Source organism: Taudactylus pleione, unplaced genomic scaffold, assembly GCF_031769625.1.
Source record: "Taudactylus pleione unplaced genomic scaffold, aTauple2 ptg001693l, whole genome shotgun sequence".
Classification (NCBI taxonomy): domain Eukaryota; kingdom Metazoa; phylum Chordata; class Amphibia; order Anura; family Myobatrachidae; genus Taudactylus; species Taudactylus pleione.
The window spans coordinates 406,549-429,256 of record NW_028286090.1 but is presented as its reverse complement, the minus strand read 5'-3'; the positions used below and the strand labels follow the sequence as shown (position 1 = coordinate 429,256).

Genomic DNA, 22,708 nt, shown 5'->3' with positions numbered 1-22,708 from the left:
CATAAGCCCCAGAGAGCTTCTGGCTCTGTCAGAGCTGGAAGCTCTCCACTGACATCACTAGTGATGTCAGTGGGGCCTCCCCCATGGGAACGCCTCTGTTTGGGCTGCCACCCCCCCGGCCCGCCTTCCAAATGGGACGAGCTGTCAATCAACATCGACAGCTCGCCCCCTTTGGAAAGAGACCCGCTACGACCGGCGCTGTCGGTCGTAGCGGGTCTCACGCATGCGCACGAAGGAGCCGGCTCCCTCGTGCGCATGCGCACTGCACAAACATCGAGGTGGCCGTGCAGTCATAGACCGTACGGCCGCCTCTGAATGAAGCCCTTAGTCTCTACCTCCTGGACCATGGCATCAGAGTCAGAGTCCTCATGAATCTCTTCGTCATCTGAAGATACATGGATGCCTTTGGTGGCAGATCACTGTGCAACATCGACTGGAACGCCGAAGATGAGGCCGACAGACTCTGAACAGAGCTGGAGAGAACATCCACCCAGGGTGGAGGAGCCACCTGAGGAAAACTCTGAAAAGGCACCACAGTCTGGGATCTGGGGGGAGACTGCAATAATTGCGGAATACCTGGGGAATGGGGGATGGTGGGCTGGGGCAACGCCCTGGAAGGGACCATTGTTGGGACAGATAAACGGTCCACAATTGACGCCAGCACCTGGGAAAACATCGCCCAAGGAGGATCCTGCGCTATAGGGGGTTTAGAGGGGCCAGATACCAGCTGGCACCGCCCGCACAGACCATCCTGTGATAAATTCTCCCTATCAACCCCTGCCGAACAGCGTCTGCAGGAAACCAACACAGGAGCCACAGAGCGCTCAATCTCCTCATCAGAAACGATACAGTAAATACTCAATGAATACGTATCACCAGAAAAATAATGGTGCCAACACCCGCGCACTCACCAGTATGCAACACAAACAGCCCAAAATATGGTACTGTGTAGCACACAACTGTATGTGACTAACCCCACAAATACGTGCTTTATATATGTGAGGTCCACACAAAATGCCCTTCCCCCACACACCTGCCGGGCCGTAGGAGAAGGAAAGGGATAGGTATAAGCTGACAGTAAGTAGAAAGAAGTCACAGACAGCAGCACTAGCAAAGGTCACATACCATGCAGGAAGTTATACTCACTGCACCTTTCACTACAATCAACCGCCCAGATTCAGTGTCTGGGAGGACTATAGTGTACACTGTCCTTCAGCAGGGGAGAGGTACACAGGGGGACCACTTGTACCACCTAGGAGCTCTGCAATCTGCCAAAAGAAGATGGCCGCCGGAGACCTCAGTGGAGGAGTGGCCAAGAGATAACAACAGCTCAGCGACGCCAGACCAGAGTAGAAAGGCGCGCTGAGCTGAGAGGAGGAACCGCTAGACAGGGAACGCTGCCTCCCCTGGCTAGCAATTAACCCTAGGGTTGCCAGTCCTGCTTCCAGCCTGTTACCATGATGGTCTAGCGGTCACGCGGGGTATGCCTCAGAGAGGGGGAGCACGCCGCCGCTGCTAGCGCCTCCGGTCTGTCCCCAGAGACCGGAGGCAGCCAACTGCATACCAAGTATCCGCGGGTCGCCTTGATCCCCGGCGCTTCTAGCAGCAGTCTTGGGAATCCCCAGAGCCTGGCTAGTACAGACTCTGGGGTCCCGCCGCGATCCCCAGATCTGTACTGGCGTCACGGCGCCAGCAGGGATAGGAGTGGCAGCGTGGATGTCCTAAAGGACAGTCTGATGCTGCCGCTCTTACAGTGTAAAGTTAGAGAAATGTTTTTTTTTTTTCTTCCATTAAAAAAAAAAAGCTTTAGGGGCTGCTCCTACAACCCCACTGCGACAGGTGACCCGACTCAGGCCGGGCACCAACTAAAACTGAGGTGCCTGTGGCTCGGGGGCGGGGTATAGAGGAGGATGGACCCAAGTGCATCCTGGGAGCAGTGAAAGCTTTAACTGCATGGTGCCCGTGGATCCAGATCCAGCTATACCCCAAGGTCAACCCTGTGGACCCCCTATGGACCCTGAAGTAGAAAGAAGAGCATTTTGCTCTATTCTAGTGGTCACGTGATACAAGCAGAAACATTGCAAGAGGTTTATTGTTCAAATGTCTTTAAAAAGACCATTCTCCCTCGCTGAAGGTTCTCAGGGTAAATCCCAGCATACAGGTGTTACAGAAGTATTCTCAGAGTCAGAGCTCACCATTATTATAGCAAGAGGGCACAATACAACAGGCTACAACCTCCTCCTTTGGATGCATGCAGGCTATAGATATATGATGTATACACGCAGGCTATAGATATATGATGTATGCACGCAGGCTATAGACATATGATGTATGCACGCAGGCTATAGATATATGATGTATGCACGCAGGCTATAGACATATGATGTATGCACGCAGGCAATAGATATATGATAATACATTTATTTTAAAACTTGCAACATAAAATACATAAATAACAAATTATATATATATATATATATATATATATATATATATATATTATAATATACATGATAACAAGAAAAACTTAGGTACACATAATATTACCACATACTATGCCCCCTCCAAAATGAATATCACCTAACTTAACCATATCATCTAACACCTACAAAGAGAGACTAAGCAAGGATTTATAACACACATCACCTGTTCTAAATCACACAACTAACAAACTTAACTCTACCTGCCATCATTACCCGCCACCTCCAGGCAGATGTATGCAAAACTTTCTCATTAAAAAGTAATAACGAAATCTACGGGGTGTGTAAGAAGAAAAAGACTCCCAGCTGGACAAAAAGAGGCTATCCACCACCCACTCAAGGGGGCTTCGACTGACCCCACTGACGGAACGAGATAACAGCGTCTAGCCTCCCCCTATCCGGATCCATCATCCTCTTCACCTCTTGTAGAATCGAACCCACCACCACTTCACAGAGGAGGACTTTTCTCCATATGGAGACATGACACCGTGTGCCCCACGTGTGGTATCTAACCGCTAAACTAACTAAAAAATTGTGGTTAAATCAAATCCACCGTACCTTCTGAATACCCCATAAGCCCACTCAGGGTAACTAAGACCCGAAAGGCACAGGATTCCAATGGCCCTTGAAACCTACTCATAAACTTTTACATTAAAGGGGCACTCAAGCGGGAAGTGTTCCATTGTCTCCTCCACCCCTGGACATTCCTCCCATGGACAACCACGTTCACTGGCACTTCGCCACCTGAGGTACTCTCCAAAGTAAAGCTTTCCATGAAAATAGATCCAAGCAATATTTTTAAACTTCAGCGGTATCCTCTGTGAATTTAACAGCTAACCTGTCCGAAGCAACATCACCCGGGCAGTCCCTCAGTGACAGCTGGACATGAAAGCGAGTCTGCAAAGTTCTGTCCCCCCAACTCACTCCTGGAATCGTTTTTGACTTCACTCACTTCCATACCATATCGCTTTATCACCTTCAAGCTCTGGATGACATAGATCGGAAGGTAACCATGCCGAATCTGAAAACTTTTCACTTGACCTCCATCTATCCATAGACTAAGGAAGGGAGACACCCCTGGTCTGAATCCCTCTACCCGTCCAAGGGGGAGCATCCAAAAACATGCTCCCAACATTGAATTTTATAAAGGCTGTTTCAAAAAAGACCACTGGGTTTACCATATCTAAACACCTGTCTTTCCTCGGTTTGTAGGGAATACTCCTCTTGACTATGTTGGTCCTATTCCCCCACAACAGCAGAAAGAATAAAGAATTCAAGTTAGCCCACATGGATTGAGGCAAAAAACACACATAAATGACATACAAAAATATAGGGACCAGGTAAGTTTTGCACAGGTCAACCTTTTCCCTAAAAGATAACTTCTATCTTTTCCAACACTCTACCTTCTTGGCAGCATCTTCCAGTCTTTTAACTCAGTTTAAGGTGGCATAATCACCATGATCGAATTTGATGCCTAGGATTTTAATCTGATCATTGACCTGAGGGAAGCTGTCCGGAAAGGAAAATTCATCACCCCCCTCCCCCATCCAAAAAACTTCACACTTTTCCCGATTTACCCTGAAGCACGAGGCTTCAGAAAATTCACAGATAGGATGTACCATGTCATTGGCCTCAGCTTGAGAAGTCAAAACCACAGTGACATCATCTGTGTAGGCTACTACCCTCAAGGGACACTGCAGACTCCGCTGCACCCCCCCCCCCCGCCAGTTACACTCTCTACCCTTCTGATGAAGGGGTCAATCGCAAAAACATATAAGAGGGGGCTCAGGGGACAACTCTAATGAACTCCAGAACATACCTCAAAGGCAGGGCCCACCCAACCGTTCACAAGCGGGAAGCTTTTGGCCAGCTGATAAAGAGTCTGTAACCAATTAACCAACCGCCCTGGAAGACCATACCATTCCAGCAAAGCTCAAAGGTACTTGTGGTTTACCCGGTCAAAAGCAGACTGATTCAAAGCCAGTAGGTACTTTCCCCACTTCTCAGCCCTGCACCGCTCAATGGCCTCCCGGACACAAAGGACAGCACTAAAAGTGCTTCGACCCTTCACAGTACAGTGCTGAGAAGGTGAAAGCAAAGACTCAGAAAATTCTGAAAGCCTATTAAAGAGTATTTTTGCCAAAATCTTTCTGTCTGTATTAAGAAGGTCTATGGGGTGCCAATTCTCAATACGAGATGGGTCTTTCCCTTTGGATAGCAAAATAAGTGCAGATAACTTCATGGAAGGAGGGAGAATTCTCTCATCCAGGCTCACATTAAATACTTCCACTAGGCGGAGAATTAGGAGGTCTGAAAAGGTCTTATAAAACTCAAATGTTAAACCATCTGGTCCTGGTGATTTTTTTGGGTTCAACCCCATTATAACTTTCTTAACTTCCTCTGCGGTTATATCACAAGCCAAAGAGTCAAGAGAAGTACCTTGAGAATTCAGATCAGGGGTCTCCCTCAGAAATGACTCCATCCTCTCTCTAATAAGTGGCTGCTCAGACAACAGACCCGAATAGTAGGACACCACTACGTCCAAAATGCCCAGTCCGTCAACCAGTCCTCTAACATGTTTAGCATCGACCGACGCCCTACAGTTCTGGTAAGGATCTGGCGAGTGGTACGAACCATAATCCCTCTCCAAAACCAAAGACGTCAATCAGTTATATTGAACTTCTCTCATCTGAGCCTTTACTCAGGAGATTTCCCCACAATCCCCCTTCTCAGAGATCAAGAAATCCAATTTTCTTCTTAGACTGTGATAGACATTTTTCTTTATTAAGTTTCTTTTATCTAAAAGGCCACGGAAAAACTTAGAGATTCTCTTTTTTATTACCTCCCACCACTCCGATCTACTCCAACCAGCCTCCAAAAGCGTCTCATGAGATTGAAAGAAGACCCTAAAAGGACTGCCTAACTCCCTCTTCTTCTAGAAGCTCCGAGTTCAAATGCCAAAGACCCCGCCATTTCTGAGGGGTTTCTGAGGTATTCAAAGTTACTGAGCGAAAACAGTGATCGGAGAATTCCACCAACCTCACCCCAAGGGATGAAGTTACTGAAGTCTCCTTAACAAAAAACCTATCTATCCTAGACCTATGACTGCCACTAAAGAAAGTGAAACCCCTGAGGTCTGGGGAGTGACGAATATGCACATCCACCAGACCCGCCTGTCTAGCCATACTAACTAAAAAAATTAGAGTCATAGCCCAGAGGTCTCCTTGAGCCTCCTCCGTCCTTTGGCCTAATTATGGTATTAAAATCACCACCGAAGACAGCTGGGCCGTAAAAAGATAAGGTTTTATCTCCATGAAGAGACATTTCCTCTCCCATTGTGACTGAGGACCACAGATATTAATTAACCTAAGATCCTGTCCCTTCATGTTGACATCCAAAATCATACATCTGTCTGCTTGTAACTCTATAACCTTGTGCATAGTTACCATATCAGTAAAAAGAACTGCCACCTCACCGTATGGCTCGGCTGCAAGAGACCAGTAAGAAGGACCTCTTCTCCACTCCGGCTTCACCCTATGGAGAAGATCCAACTTACTAATCCGGGTCTCCAGCAAAAATTAAAAATCAACCTCAACCGTGCTGAAAAAATCAAAGGCCATCTTACGAGACATTCGGAAACCACGGAAGCCACGTTAATCGTGGCACATCATATAGGATGGGGATCCATGTTTTTAGGTTATAAAAAACAAGACCTTGCTTGCTTCTCCTTTGTCCAAAAAAATCACAAATCCAAAAAACCACAGCAAAAAACTTAACCCTACAAACCGACCCTCTGCGGGCCAGCTGTCACTCCTACTCCCCCGTCCCTCCCTGGGACAGAACACCTACTAAAAGGTTCAGGAGGCATCACTGTACCTTTACTATTCTGATGTTCATTTCCAACCACCATCACACCCCCAAATTCATTACAACCTTCTGCTAAATGTTTTTGAGAAGAAACCTCACACCTTTCCTCCAATTCTTCCGACTGGGTCTCCTCTACTAGATCTATCTCTTCCCCTTCATCCTCTAAAGTCTCTTTATTGTTCACCAAATCTGTCTCTCCGAAACCAAATATGGACTACTGCATTTTCCACAATGAACCCTTGCGCCACTTCCTTCCTCTTTTTCCCTTGATCACAATTCTGCATATTTCCTAATTTATCTCTCCTTTTTGCATTCCCTCTATCTTTCCCTGAGTTTTGCATCAACTCACCACCTACTCTAAACACCTCCCCCTCATCATCCGAGGAAAAAACATCAAACTCATTGGACGAGACCACCTGTTCCTCAACATTCTTCCTTTTCTTTTTCCTCTTCCCCATCACTATTTGTAAAGGTTCCTCTTCCGTATTTACCTTACTCACCCTCCCACCAACACTGTCCTGTTTTCCGTCTACTATCTCTTTCACAATTTCTATTGGATTTTCATCCCCACTTGCTTCTGCCTCCTCTTGCCCAGACATCTTAGACTCTGTATTATGGCTAGCCTTAGGACACCTACTATACAGGTGTCTTTCTTCACCACATAAATTACACCTCACCATGTTACATGACCTTGAAACATGCCCAATCTTCCCGCACAAGCAGCATTTTGTCACATTACAGTCTCCGCTAAGGTGGCGAAAATCCCCGCATTTGAAACACGTCCTCGGCTGCCCAGGGTAAAAGCATTGAACTCTATTATTACCTATATAGGCAGCCAAGGGAACATGCACAATACCAGAGTCTGACAACCGCAATTTAACCATAATCTCCCATGCTCCTCCCCATACCCCTAATGTATGTCCAGACTTCACCAAATTTGATAGCAATTCGCAATACCTCGACAGCCAAAAGGATATGTCCTCTGGTGGTAAGGACTCATTCCTTACCAACACCGTAATTTTCACTCTATCTTGGCGAGTAACCAAACTTGCAATAAAGTTTTTATAAGGGCAATTGTTTCTGTATGCCTGCCATACCACCCAAAAAGCTTGTAAACCTTGGTACAATAGGAAATTTAGATCATAATCCGGGGATCTCACTGGATGTATACAGGCGTACAGATCACCAGCCTCAAACCCCAAGCCGAAAAACATTAAAAAAAAACCCTCTGTATTCGGGCTCTCCCCTCCCCCCCCCACTTAAACTGGATAAGATTCCGCCTCTTACCAACATTCCCAGACCCCACATTCACAATTGGTTGCACATTTTGGCATAGGATATCCCACTTGGTGCTGGTTCGTTAACTGTACTGCTAGCCGATCTTAGCGTCCTGGCTGTAATGTCTTTCACAATTATTTCCACCACCTTCTTTGCCCTTACTGGGACAGACATCTTGTCACCATAAATAGTCTCTATTACAGTTATTTCAGCCATAGGGACCGCGCACAAATTTAACACCGGCATACCTTGCGCCCTTCTCTCTGTACCTATCAACCTCCGACCTATATCGATAGCGCCCTGCTCTTCGCAGGGACCGGCCCCTGATGTCTCCCCAGCTGCCTGCAAACTACAAACAGCGGACAACTTATCTTTGGGGCCCCCCTCCATGCTACTCTCTGCTAGTACCACCGCTTGTACTAGCTCCATATCTGTGGCCTCTACATGCCTTTCAGAACCGGCACCCACCTGTTCTCCTATGCCACCTGCCTTTCCTGCCTGCGGGACTGATTCACATGCGGCCTCAAGGACAACAGATGAAGCACCTATACCCTTTACCTTCCGAGAACCCCATGCATCGTCACTCACCAGACAGTCGGCACTGCGAATGCCCTTTCCACCGCACACCGTCTCCTGTTCCATTATCTGAGGTTCCGTCACCATCACTGCTGACTCAACTTGCTCCGATAATATCACAGGTTCACCACCAGATGCTGTACTGGATTCATTATTTTGTAATTGTTCCACCATTTTTTTGCCCCTTCCTTCCGACAGCTGGAAGTAAGCTTTTCCCTGCAGTCTCCTTTTTAATTTCTCTTAGTAGAACCAATTTCTTTCTTGCGTTTTCCAACACATCATACAAAACTGCAATCTCATCTTTCAGTACATCTCGCGCCCATTTGCAGCAAGAATTTTTTTTCTTCTTTTTTCTTTATTGTTTATCTTTGCATTTATCCTCCTTATTTCTTTCTGCATTTCTTCGATGCTATATGATGCATAGATATAACTTTCACCACCTTCAGAAGACTGCTCCCCACTCTCCTCCGTTTCTAATGACATGCTTCCTTCCACTACACCATCTGCGGAATCCAGCCCTTCCTCCTGAATTATATTCAGGTACTCCCCCCCCACCCCCACCAGCAGACCTGAGATTTATTTCAGCTTGGTCATGGGTCACCAGCACTGCCACTGTAGAAACATCCGACCCCTGACCTCCCAGGACCCCTGGGCCTCCTACAACCGGCTTCACCAGAACCCCCACAGCCGGGACGAATTCCGTTTGGGCTGGAGACCCTGACACCTGAGTTCCAGCTCAGCGCCTACCAGACATTGCTCCCCTGCAGACGCTGCCGGGATCTACCCGCCCGCGGCATCTATCTCCAGGCACAAGATCATTAGAGCCTGGGTCACCTGACTGGCATCTTCCGGCCCGCGGACTTCCTCCCTATCCACTGCCGGGTCACATGTGGCCAGGGAATCCAGCCGCCGCCGACTCTATCATGCAGACAGTGGCCGCTTACTGGTGAGACTCACCTCCTACTTCCATCTTTGCTGGTGCTGACGGCTCCGACGAAACCTCCGCCGATAAGCGCTGAACAGCCATAGCCAGTCCTGCACCTCTGGCTTTGTCCGGACCACCCCGGGACTTAGTTTTCTTTGGGGTCTTTGGCATTTCCTTATGCCTCCCCAGCCAAGTAGTCACTGGACCACACAGGGGGAGGATACTTAAAACTTTTAGTAATATAAACGGCAGTTCATAAGCCGAAGAACAAGGTCGAATAAGCTGCCCCACAGCAGCGGCCACACTTCCCCAGGCAGAGGCAACTTGCCTGGAGAAGCTCACAGGGGAAAGCCCCCTCCCACACCTACGTTCACCAGGAGCTGCAGCAACACACACCCTCTCCTGATGGATGCAAGCAGGCTATAGATATATGATGTATGCACGCAGGCTATAGATATATGATGTATACACAGGCTATAGATATATGATGTATACACAGGCTATAGATATATGATGTATGCACGCAGGCTATAGATATATGATGTATGTACTCAGGCTATAGATATATGATGGATGCAAGCAGGCTATAGATATATGATGTATACACGCAGGCTATAGATATGATGTATGCACGCAGGCTATAGATATATGATGTATACACGTAGGCTATAGATATATGATGTATGTACTCAGGCTATAGATATATGATGTATGCACGCAGGCTATAGATATATGATGTATGCGAACAGGCTATAGATATATGATGTATGCAAGCAGGCTATAGATATATGATGTATGCACGCAGGCTATAGATATATGATGTATGCATGCAGGCTATAGATATATGATGTATGCACGTAGGCTATAGATATATGCACGCAGGCTATAGATATATGATGTATACACTCAGGCTATAGATATATGATGTATGCACGCAGGCTAGATATATGATGTATGCACGCAGGCTAGATATATGATGTATACACGCAGGCTGTAGATATATGATGTATGCACGCAGGCTATAGATATATGATCTATACATGCAGGCTATAGATATATGATGTATACACGCAGGCTATAGATATATGATGTATACACGCAGGCTATAGATATATGATGTATACACGCAGGCTATAGATATATGATGTATGCACGCAGGCTATAGCTATATGATGTATACACGTAGGCTATAGCTATTTGATGTATACACGCAGGCTATAGATATATGATGTATACACGCAGGCTATAGATATATGATGTATACACGTAGGCTATAGATATATGATGTATACACACAGGCTATAGATATATGATGTATACACGCAGGCTATAGATATATGATGTATGCACGCAGGCTAGATATATGCTGTATGCACGTAGGCTATAGATATATGATGTAAACACGCAGGCTATAGATATATGATGTATACACGCAGGCTATAGATATGTATGCACGCAGGCTATAGCTATATGATGTATGCACGCAGGCTATAGATATATGATGTATACACGCAGGCTATAGATATATGATGTATGCACGCAGGCTAGATGTATGATGTATACACACAGGCTATAGATATATATGATGTATACACGCAGGCTATAGATATATGATGTATGCACGCAGGCTATAGCTATATGATGTATACACGTAGGCTATAGCTATATGATGTATACACGCAGGCTATAGATATGATGTATGCACGCAGGCTATAGATATATGATGTATACACGTAGGCTATAGATATATGATGTATGTACTCAGGCTATAGATGTATGATGTATGCACTCAGGCTATAGATATATGATTTATGCACGCAGACTATAGATATGATGTATACACACAGACTATAGATATATGATGTATACACGTAGGCTATAAATATATGATGTATACACTCAGGCTATAGATATATGATGTATGCACTCAGGCAGCTTTGCAAGTGCGACCCTTGCAGATATGGTAATGCAGGAGGAGGCATCACACCTCCTGTGCATTACTTATCCAAGCTGCGTTGTCCAATGCAGCATCGGATAATCTGCGTACCATTGGCCGGCTGCAGTGACCCATGCACAGAACGGGTCTGGCTCCTACGCAAATTCCCGAACATCGGGAATCTGCGTTGAGTGGTGCACTGCTGAGTTAGGCCCTTAAATCGGTGCTGCATTGTATGCTTGACCAAAACATTATTAAAAAAAACATTTACAGTACATAAAACATGATAGTTCATATGAAATTGGTGCAGCAGCACTAGATATTATCCCTCTCAGTACCACAGTCACCACAATCATTTATAATCTGTTATTTATGTGTAATTAAGAAACTGGTTTTACTACAGTGAGAAGGAAATCTATTGTAATTACACTACATGGTAAAACAGCAATAGGGGGGAATACTTTCCCCTTCAGGTTACAGCGCCGCTCCCTGCGCACCTGTTGTCATTGCTATGATCACACTCCGCACAGCAGGACCCACGTATACAGAGAGTGCAGCAGAGGTACCTATAGATACTATGCATGTGTACCACATATTGCCGGATGTAGCCCCTGTGCTGCAGAGCTTATGCTCTAATTCCCAATAACAGGTGTCTCATTTCCCTTCTCTCTCTTGACTAGGGCATTATAGCTGGTATGTGGTGTCACTACGAGACATGCAGCGCTCTGATGTGTGAGAGGTCCAGAGAGGGTTCCTCAGGATGAGTGCCAGCCCTGGGACCGACCCCCTCAGAGGGGCACTGAATCACATTTTCACACCTTGTTAAAAACAAAAAGAGCCTTCATCAGGGGGTTTGTTTTTCTGCCTTTCAAATCAGGAAATGAGTTTTATGGGATTTCCAGGTTCTGGCCGGAGCCGCCACCAAAATGATATAAATATGTGAGAGTGAGAGAGAGAGCGCGATATCTGTGTTCATAGAGAGACCCTGACACCCCAGGATCCAGGGCGAGACACTGCGAGATGCTGCACCCATCACCCTGCCTCCTTCTCCCTGTCCTCCTGAGCCTGTTCCTAGCACATGGGCAGTGTCGCTGCTACTTCCAAGCCCGAGGTGAGTGCCGCACGCTGCCAGAAATGCTCAGCACAGAAATATTCTCCGTGTCAGTAACCACAGACGCATATCACACTGACACTCACATGATGCTGCAATATATCACACTGGCACTCACATGATGCTGCAATATATCACACTGACAGTCACATAATGCTGCAATATATCACACTGACACTCACATGATGCTGCAATATATCACACGGCCACTCACATGATGCTGCAATATATCACACTGACACTCACATGATGCTGCAATATATCACACTGACACTCACATGATGCTGTAATATATCAGATACAGGAAATGCCCAGCACAGAAATATTCTCCATGTCAGTAACCACAGACACATATCACACTGACACTCACATGATGCTGCAATATATCACACTGACACTCACATGATGCTGCAATATATCACACTGACAGTCACATGATGCTGCAATATATCAGATACAGCAAATGCTCAGCACAGAAATATTCTCCATGTCAGTAACCACAGACACATATCACACTGACACTCACATGATGCTGCAATATATCACACTGACACTCACATGATGCTGCAATATATCAGATACAGCAAATGCTCAGCACAGAAATATTCTCCGTGTCAGTAACCACAGACACATATCACACTGACACTCACATGATGCTGCAATATATCAGATACAGCAAATGCTCAGCACAGAAATATTCTCCGTGTCAGTAACCACAGACACATATCACACTGACAGTCACATGATGCTGCAATATATCACACTGACAGTCACATGATGCTGCAATATATCACACTGACAGTCACATGATGCTGCAATATATCACACTGACACTCACATGATGCTGCAATATATCACACTGACACTCACATCATGCTGCAATATATCACACTGACACTCACATGATGCTGCAATATATCAGACACAGCAAATGCTCAGCACAGAAATATTTTCCGCGTCAGTAACCACAGACACATATCACACTGACACTCACATGATGCTGCAATATATCACACTGACACTCACATGATGCTGCAATATATCAGATACAGGAAATGTTCAGCACAGAAATATTCTCCGTGTCAGTAACCACAGACACATATCACACTGACACTCACATGATGCTTCAATATATCACACTGACACTCACATGATGCTGCAATATATCAGATACAGCAAATGCTCAGCACAGAAATATTCTCCGTGTCAATAACCACAGACGCATATCACACTGACACTCACATGATGCTGCAATATATCACACTGACAGTCACATGATGCTGCAATATATCACACTGACAGTCACATGATGCTGCAATATATCACACTGACACTCACATGATGCTGCAATATATCACACTGACACTCACATGATGCTGCAATATATCACACTGACACTCACATGATGTTGCAATATATCACACTGACACTCACATGATGCTGCAATATATCAGATACAGCAAATGCTCAGCACAGAAATATTCTCCGCGTCAGTAACCACAGACACATATCACACTGACACTCACATGATGCTGCAATATATCAGATACAGCAAATGCTCAGCACAGAAATATTCTCCATGTCAGTAACCACAGACACATATCACACTGACACTCACATGATGCTGCAATATATCACACTGACACTCACATGATGCTGCAATATATCACACTGACAGTCACATGATGCTGCAATATATCAGATACAGCAAATGCTCAGCACAGAAATATTCTCTGTGTCAGTAACCACAGACACATATCACACTGACACTCACATGATGCTGCAATATATCACACTGACACTCACATGATGCTGCAATATATCACACTGACAGTCACATGATGCTGCAATATATCAGATACAGCAAATGCTCAGCACAGAAATATTCTCCGTGTCAGTAACCACAGACACATATCACACTGACACTCACATGATGCTGCAATATATCAGATACAGCAAATGCTCAACACAGAAATATTCTCCGTGTCAGTAACCACAGACACATATCACACTGACAGTCACATGATGCTGCAATATATCAGATACAGCAAATGCTCAGCACAGAAATATTCTCTGTGTCAATAACCACAGACACATATCACACTGACACTCACATGATGCTGCAATATATCACACTGACACTCACATGATGCTGCAATATATCACACTGACACTCACATGATGCTGCAATATATCAGATGCAGGAAATGCTCAGCACAGAAATATTCTCCGTGTCAGTAACCACAGACACATTTCACACTGACACTCACATGATGCTGCAATATATCACACTGACACTCACATGATGCTGCAATATATCAGATACAGCAAATGCTCAGCACAGAAATATTCTCCGTGTCAGTAACCACAGACACATATCACACTGACACTCACATGATGCTGCAATATATCAGATACAGCAAATGCTCAACACAGAAATATTTTCCGCGTCAGTAACCACAGACACATATCACACTGACACTCACATGAAGCTGCAATATATCACACTGACACTCACATGATGCTGCAATATATCACACTGACACTCACATGATGCTGTAATATATCAGATACAGCAAATGCTCAGCACAGAAATATTCTCCGTGACAGTAACCACAGACACATATCACACTGACACTCACATGATGCTGCAATATATCACACTGACACTCACATGATGCTGCAATATATCATATACAGCAAATGCTCAGCACAGAAATATTCTCCGTGTCAGTAACCACAGACACATATCACACTGACACTCACATGATGCTGCAATATATCAGATAGAGCAAATGCTCAGCACAGAAATATTCTCCGTGTCAGTAACCACAGACACATATCACACTGACACTCACATGATGCTGCAATATATCACACTGACACTCACATGATGCTGCAATATATCACACTGACACTCACATGATGCTGCAATATATCACACTGACAGTCACATGATGCTGCAATATATCAGATACAGGAAATGTTCAGCACAGAAATATTCTCCATGTCAGTAACCACAGACATATATCACACTGACACTCACATGATGCTGCAATATATCAGATACAGCAAATGCTCAGCACAGAAATATTCTCCGTGTCAATAACCACAGACACATATCACACTGACACTCACATGATGCTGCAATATATCAGATACAGCAAATGCTCAGCACAGAAATATTCTCCATGTCAGTAACCACAGACACATATCACACTGACACTCACATGATGCTGCAATATATCACACTGACACTCACATGATGCTGCAATATATCAGATACAGGAAATGCTCAGCACAGAAATATTCTCCGTGTCAGTAACCACAGACACATATCACACTGACACTCACATGATGCTGCAATATATCAGATACAGCAAATGCTCAGCACAGAAATATTCTCCATGTCAGTAACCACAGACACATATCACACTGACACTCACATGATGCTGCAATATATCACACTGACACTCACATGATGCTGCAATATATCAGATACAGCAAATGCTCAGCACAGAAATATTCTCCGTGTCAGTAACCACAGACACATATCACACGGACACTCACATGATGCTGCAATATATCACACTGACACTCACATGATGCTGCAATATATCACACTGACACTCACATGATGCTGCAATATATCAGATACAGCAAATGCTCAGCACAGAAATATTTTCCGCGTCAGTAACCACAGACACATATCACACTGACACTCACATGATGCTGCAATATATCACACTGACACTCACATGATGCTGCAATATATCACACTGACACTCACATGATGCTGCAATATATCACACTGACAGTCACATGATGCTGCAATATATCAGATACAGCAAATGCTCAGCACAGAAATATTCTCCGTGTCAGTAACCACAGACACATATCACACTGACACTCACATGATGCTGCAATATATCACACTGACAGTCACATGATGCTGCAATATATCAGATACAGCAAATGCTCAGCACAGAAATATTCTCCGTCTCAATAACCACAGACACATATCACACTGACACTCACATGATGCTGCAATATATCAGATACAGCAAATGCTCAGCACAGAAATATTCTCCATGTCAGTAACCACAGACACAAATCACACTGACACTCACATGATGCTGCAATATATCACACTGACAGTCACATGATGCTGCAATATATCAGATACAGCAAATGCTCAGCACAGAAATATTCTCCGTGTCAATAACCACAGACACATATCACACTGACACTCACATGATGCTGCAATATATCACACTGACACTCACATGATGCTGCAATATATCACACTGACACTCACATGATGCTGCAATATATCACACTGACACTCACATGATGCTGCAATATATCAGATACAGCAAATGCTCAGCAAAGAAATATTCTCCGTGTCAGTAACCACAGACATATATCACACTGACACTCACATGATGCTGCAATATATCACACTGATACTCACATGATGCTGCAATATATCACACTGACACTCACATGATGCTGCAATATATCACACTGACACTCACATGATGCTGCAATATATCAGATACAGCAAATGCTCAGCAAAGAAATATTCTCCGTGTCAATAACCACAGACACATATCACACTGACACTCACATGATGCTGCAATATATCACACTGACAGTCACATGATGCTGCAATATATCACACTGACAGTCACATGATGCTGCAATATATCACACTGACACTCACATGATGCTGCAATATATCACACTGACACTCACATGATGCTGCAATATATCAGATACAGCAAATGCTCAGCACAGAAATATTTTCCGCGTCAGTAACCACAGACACATATCACACTGACACTCACATGATGCTGCAATATATCACACTGACACTCACATGATGCTGCAATATATCAGATACAGGAAATGTTCAGCACAGAAATATTCTCCGTGTCAGTAACCACAGACACATATCACACTGACACTCACATGATGCTGCAATATATCACACTGACACTCACATGATGCTGCAATATATCACACTGACACTCACATGATGCTGCAATATATCAGATACAGCAAATGCTCAGTACAGAAATATTCTCCATGTCAGTAACCACAGACACATATCACACTGACACTCACATGATGCTGCAATATATCACACTGACACTCACATGATGCTGCAATATATCAGATACAGCAAATGCTCAACCCAGAAATATTCTCCGTGTCAATAACCACAGACACATATCACACTGACACTCACATGATGCTGCAATATATCACACTGACACTCACATGATGCTGCAATATATCACACTGACACTCACATGATGCTGCAATATATCAGATACAGCAAATGCTCAGCACAGAAATATTCTCCGCGTCAGGAACCACAGACACATATCACACTGACACTCACATGATGCTGCAATATATCAGATACAGAAAATGCTCAGCACAGAAATATTCTCCGTGTCAGTAACCACAGACACATATCACACTGACACTCACATGATGCTGCAATATATCAGATACAGCAAATGCTCAGCACAGAAATATTCTCCGTGTCAGTAACCACAGACACATATCACACTGACACTCACATGATGCTGCAATATATCAGATACAGCAAATGCTCAGCACAGAAATATTCTCCGTGTCAGTAACCATAGACACATATCACACTGACACTCACATGATGCTGCAATATATCAGATACAGCAAATGCTCAGCACAGAAATATTCTCCATGTCAGTAACCACAGACACATATCACACCGACACTCACATGATGCTGCAATATATCACACTGACACTCACATGATGCTGCAATATATCACACTGACAGTCACATGATGCTGCAATATATCAGATACAGCAAATGCTCAGCACAGAAATATTCTCCGTGTCAGTAACCACAGACACATACCACACTGACACTCACATGATGCTGCAATATATCACACTGACACTCACATGATGCTGCAATATATCACACTGACAGTCACATGATGCTGCAATATATCAGATACAGCAAATGCTCAGCACAGAAATATTCTCCGTGTCAGTAACCACAGACACATATCACACTGACAGTCACATGATGCTGCAATATATCAGATACAGCAAATGCTCAGCACAGAAATATTCTCTGTGTCAAGAACCACAGACACAGATCACACTGACACTCACATGATGCTGCAATATATCACACTGACACACATGATGCTGCAATATATCACACTGACACTCACATGATGCTGCAATATATCAGATGCAGGAAATGCTCAGCACAGAAATATTCTCCGTGTCAGTAACCACAGACACATATCACACTGACACTCACATGATGCTGCAATATATCAGATACAGCAAATGCTCAGCACAGAAATATTCTCCGTGTCAGTAACCACAGACACATTTCACACTGACACTCACATGATGCTGCAATATATCACACTGACACTCACATGATGCTGCAATATATCAGATACAGCAAATGCTCAGCACAGAAATATTCTCCGTGTCAGTAACCACAGACACATATCACACTGACACTCACATGATGCTGCAATATATCAGATACAGCAAATGCTCAGCACAGAAATATTTTCCGCGTCAGTAACCACAGACACATATCACACTGACACTCACATGAAGCTGCAATATATCACACTGACACTCACATGATGCTGCAATATATCACACTGACACTCACATGATGCTGTAATATATCAGATACAGCAAATGCTCAGCACAGAAATATTCTCTGTGACAGTAACCACAGACACATATCACACTGACACTCACATGATGCTGCAATATATCACACTGACACTCACATGATGCTGCAATATATCACACTGACACTCACATGATGCTGCAATATATCACACTGACACTCACATGATGCTGCAATATATCATATACAGCAAATGCTCAGCACAGAAATATTCTCCGTGTCAATAACCACAGACACATATCACACTGACACTCACATGATGCTGCAATATATCAGATACAGCAAATGCTCAACCCAGAAATATTCTCCTTGTCAATAACCACAGACACATATCACACTGACACTCACATGATGCTGCAATATATCACACTGACAGTCACATGATGCTGCAATATATCAGATACAGCAAATGCTCAGCACAGAAATATTCTCCGTGTCAGTAACCACAGACACATATCACACTGACACTCACATGATGCTGCAATATATCACACTGACAGTCACATGATGCTGCAATATATCACACTGACACTCACATCATGCTGCAATATATCACACTGACAGTCACATGATGCTGCAATATATCAGATACAGGAAATGTTCAGCACAGAAATATTCTCCATGTCAGTAACCACAGACATATATCACACAGACACTCACATGATGCTGCAATATATCAGATACAGCAAATGCTCAGCACAGAAATATTCTCCGTGTCAATAACCACAGACACATATCACACTGACACTCACATGATGCTGCAATATATCAGATACAGCAAATGCTCAGCACAGAAATATTCTCCATGTCAGTAACCACAGACACAAATCACACTGACACTCACATGATGCTGCAATATATCACACTGATAGTCACATGATGCTGCAATATATCAGATACAGCAAATGCTCAGCACAGAAATATTCTCCGTGTCAATAACCACAGACACATATCACACTGACACTCACATGATGCTGCAATATATCACACTGACACTCACATGATGCTGCAATATATCAGATACAGGAAATGCTCAGCACAGAAATATTCTCCGTGTCAGTAACCACAGACACATATCACACTGACACTCACATGATGCTGCAATATATCACACTGACACTCACATGATGCTGCAATATATCAGATACAGCAAATGCTCAGCACAGAAATATTCTCCGTGTCAGTAACCACAGACACATATCACACTGACACTCACATGATGCTGCAATATATCAGATACAGCAAATGCTCAGCACAGAAATATTCTCCGTGTCAGTAACCACAGACACATATCACACTGACAGTCACATGATGCTGCAATATATCACACTGACAGTCACATGATGCTGCAATATATCACACTGACAGTCACATGATGCTGCAATATATCACACTGACACTCACATGATGCTGCAATATATCACACTGACACTCACATCATGCTGCAATATATCACACTGACACTCACATGATGCTGCAATATATCAGACACAGCAAATGCTCAGCACAGAAATATTTTCCGCGTCAGTAACCACAGACACATATCACACTGACACTCACATGATGCTGCAATATATCACACTGACACTCACATGATGCTGCAATATATCAGATACAGGAAATGTTCAGCACAGAAATATTCTCCGTGTCAGTAACCACAGACACATATCACACTGACACTCACATGATGCTTCAATATATCACACTGACACTCACATGATGCTGCAATATATCAGATACAGCAAATGCTCAGCACAGAAATATTCTCCGTGTCAATAACCACAGACACATATCACACTGACACTCACATGATGCTGCAATATATCACACTGACAGTCACATGATGCTGCAATATATCACACTGACAGTCACATGATGCTGCAATATATCACACTGACACTCACATGATGCTGCAATATATCACACTGACACTCACATGATGCTGCAATATATCACACTGACACTCACATGATGTTGCAATATATCACACTGACACTCACATGATGCTGCAATATATCAGATACAGCACATGCTCAGCACAGAAATATTCTCCGCGTCAGTAACCACAGATACATATCACACTGACACTCACATGATGCTGCAATATATCAGATACAGCAAATGCTCAGCACAGAAATATTCTCCATGTCAGTAACCACAGACACATATCACACTGACACTCACATGATGCTGCAATATATCACACTGACACTCACATGATGCTGCAATATATCACACTGACAGTCACATGATGCTGCAATATATCAGATACAGCAAATGCTCAGCACAGAAATATTCTCCGTGTCAGTAACCACAGACACATATCACACTGACACTCACATGATGCTGCAATATATCACACTGACACTCACATGATGCTGCAATATATCACACTGACACTCACATGATGCTGCAATATATCACACTGACACTCACATGATGCTGCAATATATCAGATACAGCAAATGCTCAGCACAGAAATATTCTCCGTGTCAGTAACCACAGACACATATCACACTGACACTCACATGATGCTGCAATATATCAGATACAGCAAATGCTCAACACAGAAATATTCTCCGTGTCAGTAACCACAGACACATATCACACTGACACTCACATGATGCTGCAATATATCAGATACAGCAAATGCTCAGCACAGAAATATTCTCTGTGTCAATAACCACAGACACATATCACACTGACACTCACATGATGCTGCAATATATCACACTGACACTCACATGATGCTGCAATATATCACACTGACACTCACATGATGCTGCAATATATCAGATGCAGGAAATGCTCAGCACAGAAATATTCTCCTTGTCAGTAACCACAGACACATTTCACACTGACACTCACATGATGCTGCAATATATCACACTGACACTCACATGATGCTGCAATATATCAGATACAGCAAATGCTCAGCACAGAAATATTCTCCGTGTCAGTAACCACAGACACATATCACACTGACACTCACATGATGCTGCAATATATCAGATACAGCAAATGCTCAACACAGAAATATTTTCCGCGTCAGTAACCACAGACACATATCACACTGACACTCACATGAAGCTGCAATATATCACACTGACACTCACATGATGCTGCAATATATCACACTGACACTCACATGATGCTGTAATATATCAGATACAGCAAATGCTCAGCACAGAAATATTCTCCGTGACAGTAACCACAGACACATATCACACTGACACTCACATGATGCTGCAATATATCACACTGACACTCACATGATGCTGCAATATATCATATACAGCAAATGCTCAGCACAGAAATATTCTCCGTGTCAGTAACCACAGACACATATCACACTGACACTCACATGATGCTGCAATATATCAGATACAGCAAATGCTCAGCACAGAAATATTCTCCGTGTCAGTAACCACAGACACATATCACACTGACACTCACATGATGCTGCAATATATCACACTGACACTCACATGATGCTGCAATATATCACACTGACACTCACATGATGCTGCAATATATCACACTGACACTCACATGATGCTGCAATATATCAGATACAGGAAATGTTCAGCACAGAAATATTCTCCATGTCAGTAACCACAGACATATATCACACTGACACTCACATGATGCTGCAATATATCAGATACAGCAAATGCTCAGCACAGAAATATTCTCCGTGTCAATAACCACAGACACATATCACATTGACACTCACATGATGCTGCAATATATCAGATACAGCAAATGCTCAGCACAGAAATATTCTCCATGTCAGTAACCAC

The 22,708-nt window shown here is 43.7% G+C and overlaps 1 protein-coding gene across 1 annotated transcript in view; it reads left to right on the top strand.

Annotated features, from left to right (window-relative positions):
• Nucleotides 1-12,082: 12,082 nt before the first annotated feature.
• Nucleotides 12,083-22,708, top strand: part of MSMP (microseminoprotein, prostate associated) — a 101,297-nt gene continuing 90,671 nt past the window's right edge. Inside the window, exon 1 of the mRNA XM_088464584.1 lies at nt 12,083-12,173. Coding sequence (XP_088320710.1) covers nt 12,083-12,173 — 91 coding nt within the window. The remainder of the gene's footprint in view (nt 12,174-22,708) is intronic.